The following is a 17,219-nucleotide window of genomic DNA, read 5'->3' as shown; positions in this document are numbered from 1 at the left end:
TCAGGAGGCAATTGGACTTTCTGTTTTTTTTTTTTCTTTGAAGACATTTCGCTCCTCGTCCAAGAAGCTTCTTCAGCTCTGACAGGATAGTGGGGAATGGAAGGACGCAAATGACCGGCTGTCTGCAAGGAGTATCAATCCTTCATTCTCCACCATCCAGTCAGAGCTGAAGAAGCTTCTTGGATGAGGAGCGAAACATCTTCAAAGAAAAAACCAGAAAGCCCAGTTGCCTCCTGAAAAAAAAAAAGCACCTTTGGGACAACCTGAATGATGGAGAATCTCTGCAGACTTTCAGCCTAGCCTGGTTCCTCTCCGAGGTCTCCGTTCACTGCTTTCTGCTGCGACCAGCCCTTGGGTTTCGCCTGCGGACCTTGTGCCCAAAGGCTCCGCACTCCTCCACTGGCAGAACTCAGGAGGGCCTTCCTGAGCTGCTTCAAATGTTATTCCCATGTTTCACTTCTCCTCCCACTTGCCCAGTGGGGACCGGAGCTCTTTGTTGGTCCAAGATCTACCACTTCCCCAGTTCTCACCTGACGCTTCCTGTCCCACTGAAGACGTCTGGTTGGGCCGTTTCTGTGCCACTGACCCCTTTCTGCATTCAGCCGTCCAGCTGGGCTTTCATTTTACTTGAGGAATTCTGCGCCCAAGATGGCGTGGGAAACCTCTCTCTCTTGGATAGGAACTGCCTCTTTGTGGGCCTTCTCCCTCTGCCTTGCCAACTCTTACATGGGTGCGTGATGAGTTGCCATCATTTTTTTGTGGGAGAAGATATCTAGTTCCTGTCACATATGCCAGAGGACAAATGGTCCAAGTTGGAAACATCTTGTTTTGCCAAGCAGGAAGGAAAGACGCTTCCCTCTGCAGCTGATTCACGGCTCTCTTGATACGCTCCATGCTAGTCTTGGCTGCATAGCTTGTGGGGGAGGCAAGATGGAGGCACCTGAGTTCCGGCTGTGCAATACAGGTTACGCACATGCAGGCAATGTGTCAGTGTGCTATATGTGGGGATGCAGCGTGTAGCTTGTTTACTACCACAAAGGCAACAACAGATCTAACACATAAAAGGAGCAGATGGAGCAGAGCTGATTCAAAAACAAGCTGAACCAGTGCAATAATATCATTGGGCCTCTTATATTATATATCCGGGTGGGCATGCGTTGGAAAAATTGGTCTTTTCCAGACTCTCTGGGAGGAAGAGCCAGAGATCAGGATCCTGGGATCTTGGAGGAGGAATTAGGACTCTCAGGAGCACAAGGGGCCTGGGACCCTCCAAGGTCTGGGCTGCTTTGAGCGTTTTGAGCTGCCCGGACTGGTCCAGTCCCAGTTCACGCTTGTCTCAGCTACTGTCCATCTTACAGGGATGCTATCCAAGACCAGAAGAAATCTCTGAACTGCAGCAATAAGTCTAGCAATACGTCTGAGCCAAGGCAGCCTTTGGGCTTAGCCTGCCAGCAAAGAACTGAGGTGGCGCAGTGGTTAAAGTGCACGACTGCGGGCTTCTTCTGCTGACTGCCAGCGGCCTGCAATTTGGCAGTTCGATTCTCACCAGGCTCCTCCAGGTTGACTCAGCCTCCCTTCCTTCCCAGGTGGGTAAAGTGAGGACCCAGATTGTTGGGGGCAAAACTGCTTGGAGAAGGCTCTGAAGCACTGAGAAGTGGTATACAAGTCTAAGGGCTCTTGCTCTTGCTCTTACTGACTGGATCGTCACCTGGTGGGGATGAGGCCATCCTCTGGTTGTAGATCTCTATGGGTCACCAGGAGGAAGAGGAGGAACCATCACTTGGACTGGCCCCAAGCCAAATGGTATTCCTGGGGAGGGACTGGATTTCTAGGAGGTTCTGAAGGGAGGTATGAAACCCACCCAAGTGAAGGCCTTTCCCAGATCTCTGGAGCCCTTCCTGGGCCTCAGGCCTCAGGTGGCAGCAGCAGCAGCAGCAGCAGCCATCAGCTGGGAGCTTCCTCCCCTTCCTTCCTTCCTTCCTTCCTTCCTTCCTTCCTTCCTTCCTTCCTTCCTTGTCAAAGTGGAGAAGAGGCAAGACACGGCTGGACGCTGCTGACGGACAGGGAGGAAATCAGGGAGGGAGCAATTCATCAGGAGGTGGGGGCTGAAGGCAGAAGGGGATGGGTTCCTCCTCCTCCTCCTTCCCTCTGCCTAGAAGCCCCCGGGCACTGGGGAGAAGGACGCGGTTTTCCCATGGTGGGAAGTGGTCCCCAAGGGGAGGAGGGGGGAGGGGAGGGAGGGTCTGGGAAGGGTTCGTGCTCCGTCTCCCCGCTGCCTTTTGCCTTTCCAAGTTGCTGCTTTCTGTCATCTGGCAGCTGCCCTTCCAGATGTCAACAAGGAGGAAGAAAGTCTTCTGGGCTGAGCTGCAGCCAGAGAAGTATTTATAGCTCACCTTTTCCTCATAGTTCAATCCCCAAACTAATAAGACTGTAATTGGCAAAAAGTGAATCAGTTTTTTTAAGCCTCTTACTTTCCTCTATTAGTCATAATGAAATAAATATTAAGCTGAAGGGGGAAAAAAAATGCGGAACACTCTGCTTTCTTGGAATGTGTGGGTTAAGTCATAAAAAGACGACTCTTTGGGAGACAGTTTTTAAAAATATGAACAACTCTGTAAAGTATTTTCAGCTCAATTAGGGGAGGATTTTGCCAAGGACTCTCAAGGAGGCTGGTTTTCTTGAGCTCTGAAACAATAAGACTTGCCCTGAGGAAGAGGCAGAGACCGGGGTGAGGCCCAAGGCATTTGGGGTGGAGGAAGCGGCCACCAGTTCCTATATGTGCAGTCCCAGGGCCCGCAGTGGGAGATGCAGGTGGGCTGGTGCTCTCCCTTGCCCCCCCCCTTTCCTCTCCTCTCTTCTCGTTCCTCTCTCCTCTCCCCTCCCACCCACCCCCCATTTCCTCTTCTTCTGTCTTTGTGCACTGGTCTCCGGTGTTCCAAGTACGATCTTTAAATAGAGAAATCTATGTGTGTGGGAGGGAGGGGGGGGGAGAGAGTGTTTTCATTCCCAGGCATTACTTCTTGACGTGGGTCTGACTCTTGGTGCGCATACCATATCTAAAGTTGCAGCGTTAATGTGCAGGATTAAAGCCGGAATTGCTGCGCCGTGTTTAATCCTCTCTCTCGCTTTCTCCCTGCCCCAGAATCCTTCACTGCAGACCATAAGCCTCTCCTAGGAGAAGCGCCAGAGGTCCGTGGCTTTTTCCTGGGATGTGGCTTCAACAGTGCCGGTAAGGAGCAAGCTGCCTTGGCCCCCAAAAGTAACCCTAGCAGCCTTCCCGAGCAGGACGGTTACCGAAATGCGCACCTGCCTGGCTCCTGGCATGGAAAATGCTCAGCCCAAGTCCATAAGAAGAAGGCGCTGGCCAAGCCATGGGCCCAGGACCCTCTGGTTGGGGAAAGAGAAGACAGAGACAGGGACAAATATTTCAAAGGCTCCTCAAAAGCACAACCTGATCCCGGAGAGAGCTGTGGAGTCCTAGGGAGATTTGCTCAGTGGGTGTGTGTGTGTGTGTGTGTGTTTGGAGCGGAGGTGGAAGAGCGTTTTCACATCCTAGTAGGGTGAGAGCAGCCTCACCTACAACAGCAGAGAAACACCTCCGTTTACATAAATGCACTTGGCAGAGTCGGTCAAGGGAGCCCCCTTGGTCATCCCGCCCCACTCCACAGCCTTGGGGATGACCCAGAGGCCAGAGCTGCTCCTGATGGAAAAATCTCGACCAACCTGGCACCCTCACCCTGCCAGAGGATTGGGGAGACACCCCTGACACCCCCATTTCCAAAGGCCGTGCCCTGCAGAAGCAGCCCCTGCCCTTGGCCAGTTGTGCTGTCTCTGCAGGTTTCTCTTGCCATCATTGCTTCCTACTCTGCACGTGTGTGTGTGTGTGTGTGTGTGTGTGTGTGTGTGTGTGTGTGTGTGTGTAGGGCTGAGTTCAAAATGGGTTTTCCCTGGCATTGAGGAGCGAAACTTGGTGTTTATCCACGGGGTCTCCTCCACTTTCCTCAGCCCTTATTTGAGCTTCTGGTTAATTTTATCTCCTGCAGCTTCTCGTTCTTCAGATCTCCAGGAAGCCTTGAGTGAAAAGCTGCCACCTGTAAAGGTCACATTTAAATAAATTTGCAAGCTGGAAGGGCCATTCCGAGCCAATAAAGCGAGGGAGGTCCCTGCAAGATTTGTCAGAAAATAGCTTTCTTCCACATGTAGGAAAGCAGAAATGCGATGGTCTACGGCAACCAGAGTGGTCCAGCATAAGAAGCAGCCCCGATTTGATGACAAAGAATTGGTACAAGGCGCATTTGAGAAAGGAGCACCTTTGGGTGCCCCCTGACTTCTGGCCCTCTCTTTCCACAGGGATGATGCTTGGAGGAGGCTGTGGGAAGGAACTGGCCCACTGGATTGTCCACGGACATCCGGAGAAGGACATGTTCAGCTATGACATTAGGTGAGCAGCAGCCTTTCGCTGTTGTCCTGCCAAGCCAATTCAGGATGGGGCCCTAATCTGGTGGAGAGGAGAAGGTGGTGGGAGAAATGCTCTTCTTGCACCAGGGGGGCTGGCAGGGCCCTTCCTTACAGGCTGAGGGCAGCCCTTGAGTGGACTGCCTCACTTCCCCTGCTGCCCCAGGAGAGAAAGCACCGAGCCCTTGATGGGTGGGGTGGAGGGGTGGGCTCTGAGACGAGCACTTTAGCCATGTTCCCAGTTGTGGAAGTCACAGGGTGCCTCCCTGAGGTGTTGATTGCCTGTAATCTGTTCTTCTGGACATGGATCTTCTGGTCTTCGGGGAGATCGTTTGGCGGGACAAACCCCAAGTGGCTAACAGATTTACAGATTAAAAAAGCTGGAAGGGACCTTGTGGGTCATCTAGTCCAACCCCCCACCCAAGCAGGAGACCCTCCCTACACCATTTCCGACAGAGGGCAGCCCAGCCTCTTCTTGAAAGCCTCCAGGGATGAAGCTCCATAAACTTCCGAAGGAAACTTCCGTTCCATGGGTTGATTGTTCTCCCTGTCAGAAAATTCCTCCTTATTTCCAGGTTGAATCTCTCCCTGGTCAGTTTCCATCCATTCTTCCTTGTCTGGCCTTCGGGTGCTTTGGAAAACAGCTTGACCCCCTTCTCCTCTCTGGGGCAGCCCCTCAAATATTGGAAAACTGCTATAACTGGTCCTTCTCTTCCCTAGACCAGCCAGGCCCAGTTCCTGCAACCGATCATTGTCTGTTTGAGCCTCCAGTCCCCTCATCATCCTGGTTGCTCTTCTCTGCACTCCTTCTAGAGTCTCAACCTCTTTTTTTATAGCGTGGGCAGCAAAACTGGATGCAGAATTCCAACTGTGGACTTACTAAGAGTAGGAGCAGCAGAGTAGGAGCAGCCCCTCCCTTGAATGCAGCTGTTGATGCAGCTGAGGAGATGCAGGAAGAGCCAAGAGGGTGGTGGGAGCTGAGCCAAACCTGGATCTGGTTTCCCAAAGGCCCCAAGATTTCACGGAGCTGCTCCAGCCTCTCCAAAACTGTTTCCAGTTGCTGGGGATAAAGGAGAGATTGGGACCCTGGCTTAGTGGGGGTCTTCCTTGAACCTTCCCAGTTCCCTTTGCGGTGCTAGCCAAAACCACCAGTTCTTCCGACTCAGCAGGCTCTTCCGACCCTGTAATAGACATTAAACTGGTTCATGGCCAATTCCAGCCCTCTTCACTCCGCTAAGGTCTGCCTTCCCTCCAGCCCCTGATAGGTCCCCCACCCTCCCCGGAGATCCAGCTGCCAGAGGATCCTGTGCCATGGATCTGTGGATGTCATTCTTGGTCCCAAGGCCTCCCCCAGCCCCCGGGAGTCCTCGTCCGGCGGCTTCCCCGGAGGGTCCCAGGTGCTGGCTGTCCCAGGCCTCCCCCTCCTGGTGATGAGGCCCATTCGCTTTTCAGGAGGTTTCACCGCTTCCTCACGGGCAACAGCCGCTGGATCCGAGAGAGGAGCCACGAGTCCTACGCCAAGAACTACTCCATCGTGTTCCCCTACGATGAGCCCCTGGCTGGGCGTAACTTGAGGAAGGACCCTCTCTACGAGGTGAGGCCGGAGCTGCTGGGTGCATTGCAGACCCTTTGCCTCGGGCAAAGATGCCGAGCCCCGAGGCACTCTTCCCATGCCCAGAGACACTCTTGTCCGGCAGCCCAGGCCTTTAGGCTCCTTCCCCCCACTGGCCCTGGTGGTTGGTCTGAAGAACCTGGATTAGTTGAAGCCAAGTGGCGTTGGGGGGATTGGGGAAGGCAGAGCAGAAGAATGCAGAACTCTTCTGGACAGGATCAGCTGACAGCGAGGAGACACCCCACCCCAAGCATTTCTCTCTCTCCCCAAAGAACGGTCCTTCCCTTCCCCGCTTCAAGAGCTGCTCCCGGCTTTTTGCAAAAGGGGGGAAATCCCATTGCGAAGGCAACTGGACCCTGGCACTGCCCCAGGTGCCCACCGCTTACTGCTTGTGGGAGGTTGGTGGATGAAGGACTCAAAGATGCCCACTTTACCCCCCAAACAACCCATTCCTGCCCCTTCATTTCTCTTGCACGTCCCTCAAGGTACAAACTTTGAAGAAAGCATGGCCGGAGTTCGCTCGCCTTTGTCCATGGCTCCGTTCTAGGCAGAGGAATTGGGCCTTTCCGCTTTTACCAGCCTTAGAGGGCCAAGCAGGGGGAGCCGTTTGGGTTGTGTCTCTGGGAGGGACACGGATGTGGCCTCATCCTCCCCTCCCAAGTGCCTGGGGAGCTCTACAAGCAGCCCTCGGAAATGGAGGAGCAAAGGGGGTGGCATAGAGGGGCCCACGTGGCCCACTGCCCGGTCCTGCCGCTGTAGCCTGCCTCACGAGGGTGACGGAGGCTTGGGAGTGGACTCTCTGGGTAGCCCTGGGTGCGAGAGGGAGCCTGGCAGTTTCTCGGCAGAGAATCCTCCCCTGCAGGGTGGGGGGGACCCGGATGGCCGAGGCCAAGGATGCCCCCCGGAAGGGATGGAGGGACGGGGGAGCAGAGCCACCCAAGCCCTAGATAATCCTCCTCCTGGCTCCGTCTTTGGGCCAGATCTCCAAGCAGCTGCAACTGAAGGGTGGATTGCCGCAGCGGGTTGAGCCCGGGGCCAGTGGGAGGGGCAGGTGATGGAGGCTCGTCCCGTAAGAGGCTTCGGCCGTGAATTTTCCCAGCTTGGAGGGTGGGTGCTTCTCAAGGTGCTAACCCCACTTTCCTCTGCCCGCAGGAGCTGCTGCTTCAGGGCTGCGTCTTCCAGGAGCGACATGGGTGGGAGAGGCCAGGCTGGTTCAACCCAGCAGGCAAAGCGCCGGTAAGCCTCAGGCGAGTCCCTTCCAAGGCTGGGGGGTGGGGTCCTACTTCCCCTTCAGGATCATTCAAGGCCTCTGGGAGCCTCCGTTCAAGGGCCCCCTTGAATGGCCCAAGGATGGAGGAGGCAGTTCTGCTCTGGCCAAGCAACAGGGACAGCCTGGTGCCTGTGGAAGGCAGGCAGCCCACCAAGGGAGGTGCCCTCAGGAGGGCAGGAGGTGCCTGCTCAAGCCGCCTGGGCCGTGCAACAGCAGGGCGCTGGTCCTCTTCTGCACTAGGCCTTGTTGGGCCATTTCGGATAAACCTGCCCATCGGTTGGTAGCTCTGCTTCCCTGCTGGGCTGCTTTAGAAGCCCAGAGGAAGGGAAAAGGGCCACAGCTCCTCCGGTTGAGATGGCCGTCCCTCGCCGCAGCCAGCGATGGCACCTTAGCCACTCTCTGTACACTCGAGCTGAGCCAGGCCTGATGAGAACTTGGACGGGAGGCCACCTGGAAACCCCAGGATTGCAGGCTAGAGGGGAAGCCATGTGGATCCCACCCAGGACACCCTGGACATGGCCACCTGTCCACTCCAAGTGCACCCAGCTGCTTCCTCCCTCCCACCACGGCTCAGTCAGGCCGAGGCCCCCCTCTTGATTTCCCTGCTGCCACCACCCCACAGCACAACGCCCGGCTTTCGGCTCTGGGCGCCCGTCTCCTCGAAGCGTCTCTGCAGGGAGGGAACTGAGGCCTGCTGTTCTTGTGCCAACCCAGGTGCCAGACTACAACTATTACGGGGCTTACGGCCACCCGCCCTGTGAGGAGGACGCCTATCGCCAGCTGCTCTCCAAGGAGTACACCTTCGACTTCCCTCCTCATCATAGCATTGTGAGTAGAAGGAGGCCGAAGGGCTCAGGTGCGCTCAAGGCTCAGCCGATTCACCAGGTGGGCCATGCAGACTCAGAGAAATGAAACCCCTCAGGGTCTCGGTCGACTGCTGCCAAAGAGAGGGCCCTCTTAGGGCCCTGCAGACCCCATCTTGCCCAGCTGTTCTCACACTGGGCTGGACGTGGCTTCCTGTGGAGGGTGTGATGACCCAAAGGGCCGTGGCACAAAAGCAACGAAGTCAGAAAAGTAGGTAACGTCCCTTTAATACCTCCAACTTGGCCCCCAGTGTCCAGTTATCATCGGCTGGAGAAAAAAGCTCTCCCAAGAACAGTTTTTAAAGGGAAGAAATTCAGTCCGAACCCAAAGTACATCTAAATTGTAAATAAAAACCAACACAAACCACAAGCTGCAGCAATTAACGAGACAGGGCAGGATAAGGAATTGCAGACTTCAAAAGATAAGTTGGGAGGATGCCAGAGCCCAGATAAGACTTGACAAACAAAGATAATGCACGCTTTGCTTCCAGCAAGGTGCGGTGCGCAAATGCTCTTTTTAAATCCTGTTTCCCCAGGATTCCCTGAAGGGAATCAGGGCCCTTTTCTCCCCCATAACCCATGTAACTCATGTTGCTCCCTCCTCCGTCCCTCCCTGCATGCCGTAGGATGAAGACGGGGTGGCTCTGGGTCTTCCTTTGAATGCGCAGCCGGACTGTGCCCTTCCCCCATTTCTTCCACAGCCACTGGAGCCCCCCTCCCACCCCCTGTCGGCTGCTTCTCTTCCCCCTCGGAATCAGATTCCAACGGGGGCAGGACAGGAGGGTCTTAACAGGAGCAACTCTGCGGCTCTCAGTGGGGAGCTGTGGGTTTGGGGAGGGGTGCAGAGAAGCTACAGGTCAGATCACCCAAGGATGTTAGACTTTTGAAAGGAAGCACAAACGGGCCCCCCAGTCACCCTGGTAATGTCTGCATTTTCAGATCAGGGCAGAGTGCTTGAGCTGCCGAAATGCTCTCGCTGTCTTCGACATGTCTTACTTTGGCAAATTCTACCTGGTGGGCCCAGATGCCAGGAAGGCGGCCAACTGGCTCTTCACCGCTGATGTTCGCAAGGCCCCAGGTAGGTCCTCTTCTTCCCTGGGCCCCCAAACCAGTGCCTGAAGTCTTCTATGGAAGAGGGCTGGTTGTTATTGTCCTGCAAATCTTCCTTGGGGCCACTCCACCCTCTCCGTACTTACTTCGTGCAGGAGGGTGGCCTCCATCCCACCCCCAGCTACCACTGTGCAGGACACGAGTGCGGGCCTCCCTGACAGCACTCTGCATCCTTTGGCCTCTCCTTGAGCCCAGCCAGCCAGGGGGGGGCTGGGGCCCCGATACCAGCGCCAGCAGGGCCCTTGAGCTGCTCATTTTCGAAGGGACACAGACCACGGATTGTCTGGGGCCGGCTCGACCGGCCTGCCCCAGCTCTGGATCTCCAGTTTGGCCCCTAAAGAATGCCAGGGCTCCCGGGAAGGGGAGCAGACTCCTTCACCAAGTCCCTGATAAGGGGGGCGGGGTGATTGGCAGCAGTGGTGGTATTCTACCGCTTTGATCCAGTTCAGCCGAACCGGTAGTAAAAAAATGCTGCCAGTTCGGTTGGACCGCTATTTCCAACTATCAGCTGGGTGACCATCAGCTGTGCTGCAAGATTTAGATTAGCGAGAAAGCAGAAAATCATTGGATTTCTTGCTTTCTAACTAATTTAAATCGTGTGGCACAGCTGCTCTCCCCCCGCCCCCGCTTCAAAATGCTGCTTTTTCCAGCGCACTAGGCCAAAAATGGGGTGCAGAGGGAGGTGCTGCAACAAAAGAAAGAAAGGAAAGGAAGGAAGGAAGGAAGGAAGGAAGGAAGGAAGGAAGGAAGGAAGATCAGAATAAGAAGCAGGGAAGAAAGGAAGGAGAGGAAAGGAAAGGGGAGGGGAGAGGGAGGGGAGGGGGAGGGAGGGAGGGAGGGAGAGAGGGGAAAAAAAGAAAAAAAAAGAAAAAGAAAGAGAGGGGAAAAAGGAGAGGAAGGAAGGACCACAAACCTTGCCACAGCTTCAGAGGATGCTTTGAAACAGCACAGCAATCTAGGGCTGGAAAGTACCTGGAGGACATCTAGTCCAACCCCCTGCTCCAGAAAGTGAGTTTCTGTCTTTTGACCCCCCCCCCCAATCACATGACCACATAGCCACGCCCACCTGTTGTGAGAGTTTGGCATGTCAGGGGGGCTTCTAAAATGGAGCCAGAGGAGGGGCGGCCTGCTCACTGCTTGGTTCTTCCTGGGGGGCGGGGAGGATGAGGTGGCCTCTGAGCCTGGCGCCAGGGACCCGAGAGGGCAGCCTGCTTGCCACCTAACTGAACCCCCGATGGCACGGCTGGCCAAGAGGGCTAGATTTGATGGACCCCCCGATCGCCCTGGGTTGCTGTTAGTAGGAAGAGGGGGGAGGACTTTAATCCTGGCGTCACTGACTTAAATGCTGCGTACCAGGTGAGGCCAACGCCAGGGACTTGGTGCTGTAAGGAAGCCATTGGGGAAGGTTGCAGCCTGATGGGATGCAAGTGCGGAAGGCCTGGGGGGATCCAGGCAGTTTCCTTCCCCTCCTCTCCCTCCATCCCTGAAGCCTGATTCTCTTTCCCCAGGAACCACCGTTTACACCTGCATGCTGAACAAGGACGGGGGAGTGGAAAGTGATTTGACAGTGAGTCCGATCGACCCGGAGCCCCGAGACTCAGCCCTGGCACCTGCCTTTGAAGGTGAAGGACCTTCCCCCTTTCCCCTGAACCAAAATTTATTTGCTGGGCCGACGGAGTTTGTAGAACGGATGCCCTGGTTGTGATCAGAAGCTGGGTTTCTTCCTCTGGTGAAGCTTCTGGGATGGCATTCTCCTCCTCAGGGTCTTTCCCCAAAAGAGGCGGCTCTGGAGGTGCTAAGGGGCCCCGGCTCCTCTCTGGCCCATGATCAGGGAGGAAGGCTCCCTTTGTGCCTACCTGGGCTTTGTTAGAGTTTGCAGCAGAGATTCATGTCCAGAAAACACACAGATGGCTGACTGATTCAGCAGGATCATTAACTTCTTTATAAACATATTAACGTGAGTAAAGTTTATAATACCATTTGTAGACTCTTTCAATGTAGCATAAGCAAAAACACAAGCAGCAGCAGCAGCAGCTCAGAGGGCTCAGAACAGATTACTTGTTTTTCACAGAAAGCAAGCAAGTTAGTTTCACTTTCAATTCTCAGCAAAGCACACAGAGCCAAACCACACCCAGGCTGTCAGCTCCCATTGGCTGGTTTGTTGCCACGCTTACTTTGTTAACCATGTCTCTGCCAGTTAATGAATATACTCTGACAGGCTTGGTGTCTCTGGGGTCAGAATCCTCACTGGTCTGGTAGCCATAGCATTTACCTTCCCACAGACAGTCCTCCCTCCACGACCAGATACACTGTGCAGTAAATGTTGGTTTTTACTTCAATAAAGGTTTTAAGCAAAGTTCAAAACAAGCAGTCCAAAGTCATTCACAGGTAAGATCAGTCAGTTTTCAGTCCAGGGATAATCCAATAATAAAGTCCAGTGTCAAAAACAGGTCAGTATCAGACTTATACATCAAATCCAGGAATACCAGTCAATTAGAAAAAATAGAGGAATGGCAATACTCTCCAACAGAAAGAAACAGAGACTCACTGAGACACACTCTCTTCTGAGACTAAGACTAAGACAGCCCAGGTTTCTGACTCCATCTCATGGCCATTTGCCACACCCAATTGCAGTTTTTGCATTTTCTTAAAGATACAGGATTAAAATGTCTATCCTGGTTTATATATTTCCAACCCAAATACCTGTTAGGTGACTTACATTTCTAACAGAGAGATCAACTTGTTGTGGACCTTTGAATGGTGCGGTGGCCTAGAGGTGGAGCTCTCGCCTCACAATCAGGAGGCTGTGAGTTTGATCCTAGGTAAAGGCTGGTATTTCTCTCTCTCAGCACTCTGAGAATATATCTGTTGCAAAAACTCTGCATCTGTGACAGGAAGGGCATCCAGCCAGTAAACACTCAGCTCCATTCACTTGCCTAGACTCCACCCCGCAAGGGATTATGGGGGTCATTAAACAAGGGACAACAACTCGTTGTGGATCTTTGAAGGTGCTAAAAATGCTTTCTGATACACTGAGCTTATGATGGAGCTTGGAGATGTGGAAGGGAACAGCAATCCTTTGCAGGACGGGTGCCAGAGTCTTAGGAAAGGAGTTGAGTGCTCCGTGTTGAGTTGCAGGACTCCAGAGAGGGTCTCCAACAGGCTCTCAAGATTCGGTTTACAGTTTCTGCTGCCCCACAAAATGCTTTTCCAGACTCCTCGGGGCCCCTGACCTTGCCTACCTCACAGGGCTGACAACCCACAATCCTAGGAGAAGGTCTTCCTGAGCCTTGGAGGAGAGAATTGGAGGCTACTGCCTTGGCTGCAGGTCAGAAGAAGAAAGAAGGTCCCCTCCTTTTCCCTGGAGCCCCCCAGTTTGCCCTGACAGAGACTTCTAGCTGTTTTCTTCTTTTTTGGCAGCTTCTGCCTGTTCTGCTCCTAGCAAGTTCTGCAAGGTTTGAACCAGGGAACCTGACAATCTCCACCGGAGATTGACGTGTGGAAGAAAGAGAGCTGATTAGCGCTCCAGAGCTAGATCCTGCCAAGCCATTATTTTGGGTGCAGGCGCTGCCAGCCAGCGAGGCTTTTTGCTTGACAGGCAATTAGAGCAGCGTCTATGTTTTCGGCTCCGGGAGGCCACCTGAGTTTGATTAGGGCCAATTATCAGGGGAAGCGCAAGAGAAGAGAGTCTTGCAGTTCCCTCCTCCCAGCAGTGGGGTGTGGGGGCGGGTGAGAAGCAGCGTTGGGGCCATCAAGTGATGCTGGCCAGGCTGAGGAAGAGGAGGAGAGAGCCGGGACACGAGCTGCCTTCAGGGCACCGGTCTGCGTCCCCCGTCCTGTGCCCCTGCTGAAAAGCTCCTTAAGGGAGGGCCCACATACCATCCGGCTCCCCCTTCTGGTTTTGTACACATTGACCTGTTTTGTGGCAAGTCATCTGATTATAAAAACAGAAGGGCCCAGAGGCTACTCAGTTATTAATTTTTCAATTCAACTGATATAGCAATAGCACTTAGACTTATCCCACTTTCCAGCCCCCTCTAAGCAGTTTACAGGGTCAGACTCTTTCCCCCAACAATCTGGGTTCTCATTTTACCCACCTCCGAAGGACAAAAGGCTGAGTCAACCTTGAGCCGAGTGAGATTTGAACTCCTGGCTGTGGGCAGACTTAGTCTGCAATGCTGCATTCTAACCTCTGTGCAGGAAGGAAGGAAGGAAGGAAGGAAGGAAGGAAGGAAGGAAGGAAGGAAGGAAGGAAGGAAGGAAGGAAGGAAATAACAATAGCCCTTAGACTTATATACCACTTCACAGTTTTTTACAGCCCTCTCTAAGCAATTTACAGAGTCAGCCTCTTGCCCCCAACAATCTGGGTCCACAGTTGACCCACCTCGGAAGGACGGGAGGCTGAGTCAACCCTGAGCTGGTGAGATTTGAACTGCTAAATTGCAGGCAGCCGGCAGGCAGCAGAAGGAGCCTGCAGTCCTGCACTCTGACCACTGCGCCACTGAAGTGGTGATATAGTCACCAAAGACAACTCTGGGTGGCAAACAAGAATCAGTAACATCGATACATAAAAACGTTATAAATAGGTATCACAAAAGCAAAAATGCAAACCCCAGGATAAAAATGGCCCCTCAACAAGGCAGCCCCAGGCCTGACAACATAGCCAGAAACTGATGGATACACCAACCAAGAGTGGAGCCAGTCTGATTTTGGAGGAATGTTCCGTGCGGCAAGCACCGCAGCAAAGGAAGGCTGTGGCTGATGGCATCTGCAACTCTGCCCAATCTAGCAGGTGGCTGAATGCGACCAGGCAGAGGCAAACTGGTCCCATGCGGTGAAAAGCTTCGAAGCTCAAACCAGCACCTTGAATTGGACTGGAAGCAAACCAGCAACCAATGCAGCTTGTGGAGCAGAGGTGTAACGTGCGCTGCTGCAGGAGCACCCATAACTTCTTGCACCACTGCATTATTCCCAGTTGAAGTTCCCGGGGTCTCTTCAAGGGCAGCCCCACGCAGAGCATATTGCAGTAGTCCAATTTCTGGCAGGTAGAAGGTCAGGAGGATGCCACCTTGGTCAAAGGCAGGCGACTTTTCTTTAATGCGTTCTCATTGAATGCAACATTTGGATTGTCTGGTCCCAGGAAAGGGGCTTGTTTTGCTTTTGGTGGAGATTCCGCTCTGGGGTCTCAGAACACTTGGAGGCAGCAGAGGGTCTGCCTGCCCCCTCCCCCCTCATCTAAAAGTGGGCACCCAGGATTTAAGGATGTTGTGCAGTTGTCAGCAGGGCATCAGTTCACTTGTAAAAACTGCAGTCTCCTGAGTTGTGGTTGTCTAGAGTATATTCATTAACAGGAACGGAGGTAACAAGGTCAGACAATGAATAGGCATAGCATCTAACTCAGCCAATGAGGACTGTTTGGAAACTGAAAGGAGCCTAGGGGTGGCTCCATATTAAGCTCTGTTGAGCTCTGAGTCTGCCTGTTGAAGATGACACTGCTTCTCTCCTCTGCTGTGTGTCTTGCTTGCCTGTTGACCTAAAGTGAAACTGAGCTCTCGAGTTGCTGCTGTTCTGCTCTGAACCTGTAACATGTCTGCTTCTGTTTGAGTTTGCTCCATTTGCTTTGTGTGTTTATAAAGAAGTTTAATGAATCTTCTGCCATCTGTGTTTACTTTTCTGGCACTGAATTTACACTGCAAAACTCTGAACAGTGGTGGGGATGAATTCAGCCAATCAGCAACAGAGCTGGAGCCTCCCTTTGGCTAGCTGGCACTGCAACCCACAGCTTCAGCGGGGCTGCTGCACTTGGCAACGTGACTCTTCTCCTCTTTAGGGGATGGCTACTACCTGGCCATTGGGGGCGCTACTGCCCAGTACAACTGGTCACACATCAGGACGGTGCTGCAGGAGAAGCACTTTCGGTGCCAGTTGATTGACCGGTCGGAAGAGCTGGGCATGATCAGCATTCAAGGGCCTGCCAGGTGAGTCTCGGAGTTTGATCCAATGCAGGAGGGGTGACCTTTCTTCTCCCCAAGAGCTCACTCTCTCGGTCATAGCCTTCAATGGGATCGAGGTCCTGGGGGGACAAGGGGACAGTCTTTCCTCCTCCTCCTCCTCGCCCACCTGGCAGAATGCCTAGGCTGGCCATGCCAGTATGAGCATTGCTTGCTACAGAGGTCACCCAAGGTAGCAGCTGCCGCCTTCTGCCAGTTGACCTCCAGTCCTCCCAAATTGGCCCAGGTGTGGTGAGCAGGGAATCCGGTGCAGGCCTCTGCTCCTTCCCAGTCCAGATTGGCTGGTAGATGCTTTGCTTCCTGGCTTTGAAAGCTAAGTTTGGATACCTTTGCTCGTCAACCTGGAGGAGATTTGCACAGCTGTCTCCCAAGACCTTTGGCGCAACACTCCTTGTGCAAAAGGGAAGAGCAGGATGTGCTCACCAACTTGTCAGGTTTGTGTCTGCATGAGGGATGCCGGGGGCCAGTATGTGAGCCCAGGGGACACAAGCAGCAACGCACAGTTTCTCTTCCTTTCTGTGCTGGCCTGTTCATAATATTTTGCTCTCACAGCCATCTTAAACTAGAATGTCAGCCTATCCCCAAGACAATCCTAGCTCACACAGTCTATCCATGTTTTCATCTCATGCTGTTTGCTACACATTTATTAGAAGCGTGGGAGGCTTTGAAATGTAATGTGTGATTGTCAAATCAGCTTTGTCTTCCAGTGCTGCTCCCCTCCCCACCCCCCAAGCTAGATATTCTGGGTATATTTTGTCAGGTGTAGGTGTGGAGAGGGAGAGCCGAGATTTTTAGAAAGCTGCTCAAAGCCGGAGCATTTGGGCCGAGGCTTTCCTCCTCCTAAGGCTCACCTCATGCAGGATCTGACAGCTGCCTCAGGAGGCCATTTTCATGTTCATCTTTTTTTAAAAAAATCAGAAAGACGTTAGTCCCTTGGAAGTCAATAGATGGATCAATGTTTGTAAGCAATGCACGTCTGAAGGCAGAATGGACAAAGTCAGCATATTGGAAGACCTCCTGAAATTGGGGCACATGATTTGTCCAGGTTGAAATTAAGGTTTTAGGATACAAAACCAGGAGGTTTTCCAGATGCTTGGGCATTTCCTTTGCAGTTGTTTCTGATAATTGTGCCAACCTGATGCAAAATTTGTTAGCAATTTAACCTCCTGCCAAACCTGAAGCAGCGGCAGAGAACTGAGCTCCCAATGCTTAAATCTGTTGTGGGTCCAGGCAAAGAATCCCACCAAGATCTGGGGGCTCTGGCTGAGGTCCCAGGATGACTGGTGGAGCTGAGCCAGCCTGACCCGTTGCGGGATGAAGGTGGCCGCAGCTGCCTTGGTGACTGGCGACTCTTGGGGTGCTGGCCGAGGGGCCTCTGGCACGTGGAAGCTGCAGTGCTCTTTGTCTCTGAGGGAGCCGGGCCTTCTTTGGAGGCCGGGGGCTGGCGGGTCATTCATTGGGTTCTTCTCCTCTGTGCAGCCGGTCTGTCCTGCAGGAAGTGCTCGATGTGGACCTGAGCAACGAGGCCTTCCCATTCTCCACCCACCAGCTGGCCAAGGCTGCTGGCTTCCCGGTAGGTCCTCCGCCTGTCTTCGCAGGGCTGGGGCAGGGAGAGGCTTTCCTTAGGGTTCCTTCTGCAGTGGGGGGAGCAGGGCAGGGAAGAAGGGGTGAAAGCCAGAAAGTGCCATTTCTCTTTCCTGTCCTCTGCCGGAGGATCAAGGATGTTGCAAAACCTGGACTACTTTTGCTGAAGGAGCCAGGGAAGGAGCCACGAGAGGAAGCGGCTTCTCCTCTGAGAACAGGCACAGGTCTGGTCTGCCATTCCGAAGGCATAAAAAGGAGGCCTTCAACAGTGTGTGACTGAATGGCAGACCAGACTAAAATGACCGGTTGGCAGG

The 17,219-nt window shown here is 53.6% G+C and overlaps 1 protein-coding gene across 3 annotated transcripts in view; it reads left to right on the top strand.

Moving 5' to 3' along the window:
• Nucleotides 1–17,219, top strand: part of SARDH (sarcosine dehydrogenase) — a 56,118-nt gene that overhangs the window by 26,712 nt on the left and 12,187 nt on the right. For all 3 annotated transcript variants that reach the window (XR_015739725.1, XR_015739726.1, XM_026719176.2), the window contains exons 9-17: nt 3,143–3,229; nt 4,351–4,441; nt 5,908–6,049; nt 7,220–7,303; nt 8,052–8,165; nt 9,140–9,278; nt 10,819–10,932; nt 15,141–15,288; nt 16,801–16,894. Coding sequence is in view for 1 of the 3 variants with exons in the window: in XM_026719176.2 (XP_026574961.2) it covers nt 3,143–3,229; nt 4,351–4,441; nt 5,908–6,049; nt 7,220–7,303; nt 8,052–8,165; nt 9,140–9,278; nt 10,819–10,932; nt 15,141–15,288; nt 16,801–16,894 (1,013 nt within the window). In the remaining 2 variants the exon portion in view is untranslated. The remainder of the gene's footprint in view (nt 1–3,142; nt 3,230–4,350; nt 4,442–5,907; nt 6,050–7,219; nt 7,304–8,051; nt 8,166–9,139; nt 9,279–10,818; nt 10,933–15,140; nt 15,289–16,800; nt 16,895–17,219) is intronic.

Source organism: Pseudonaja textilis, chromosome 17, assembly GCF_049901715.1.
Source record: "Pseudonaja textilis isolate UNSWEBS1 chromosome 17, rPseTex1.2, whole genome shotgun sequence".
NCBI lineage: Eukaryota > Metazoa > Chordata > Lepidosauria > Squamata > Elapidae > Pseudonaja > Pseudonaja textilis.
Note: the sequence above shows the minus strand (reverse complement) of the source record. Positions and strands in the feature narration are given on the sequence as shown.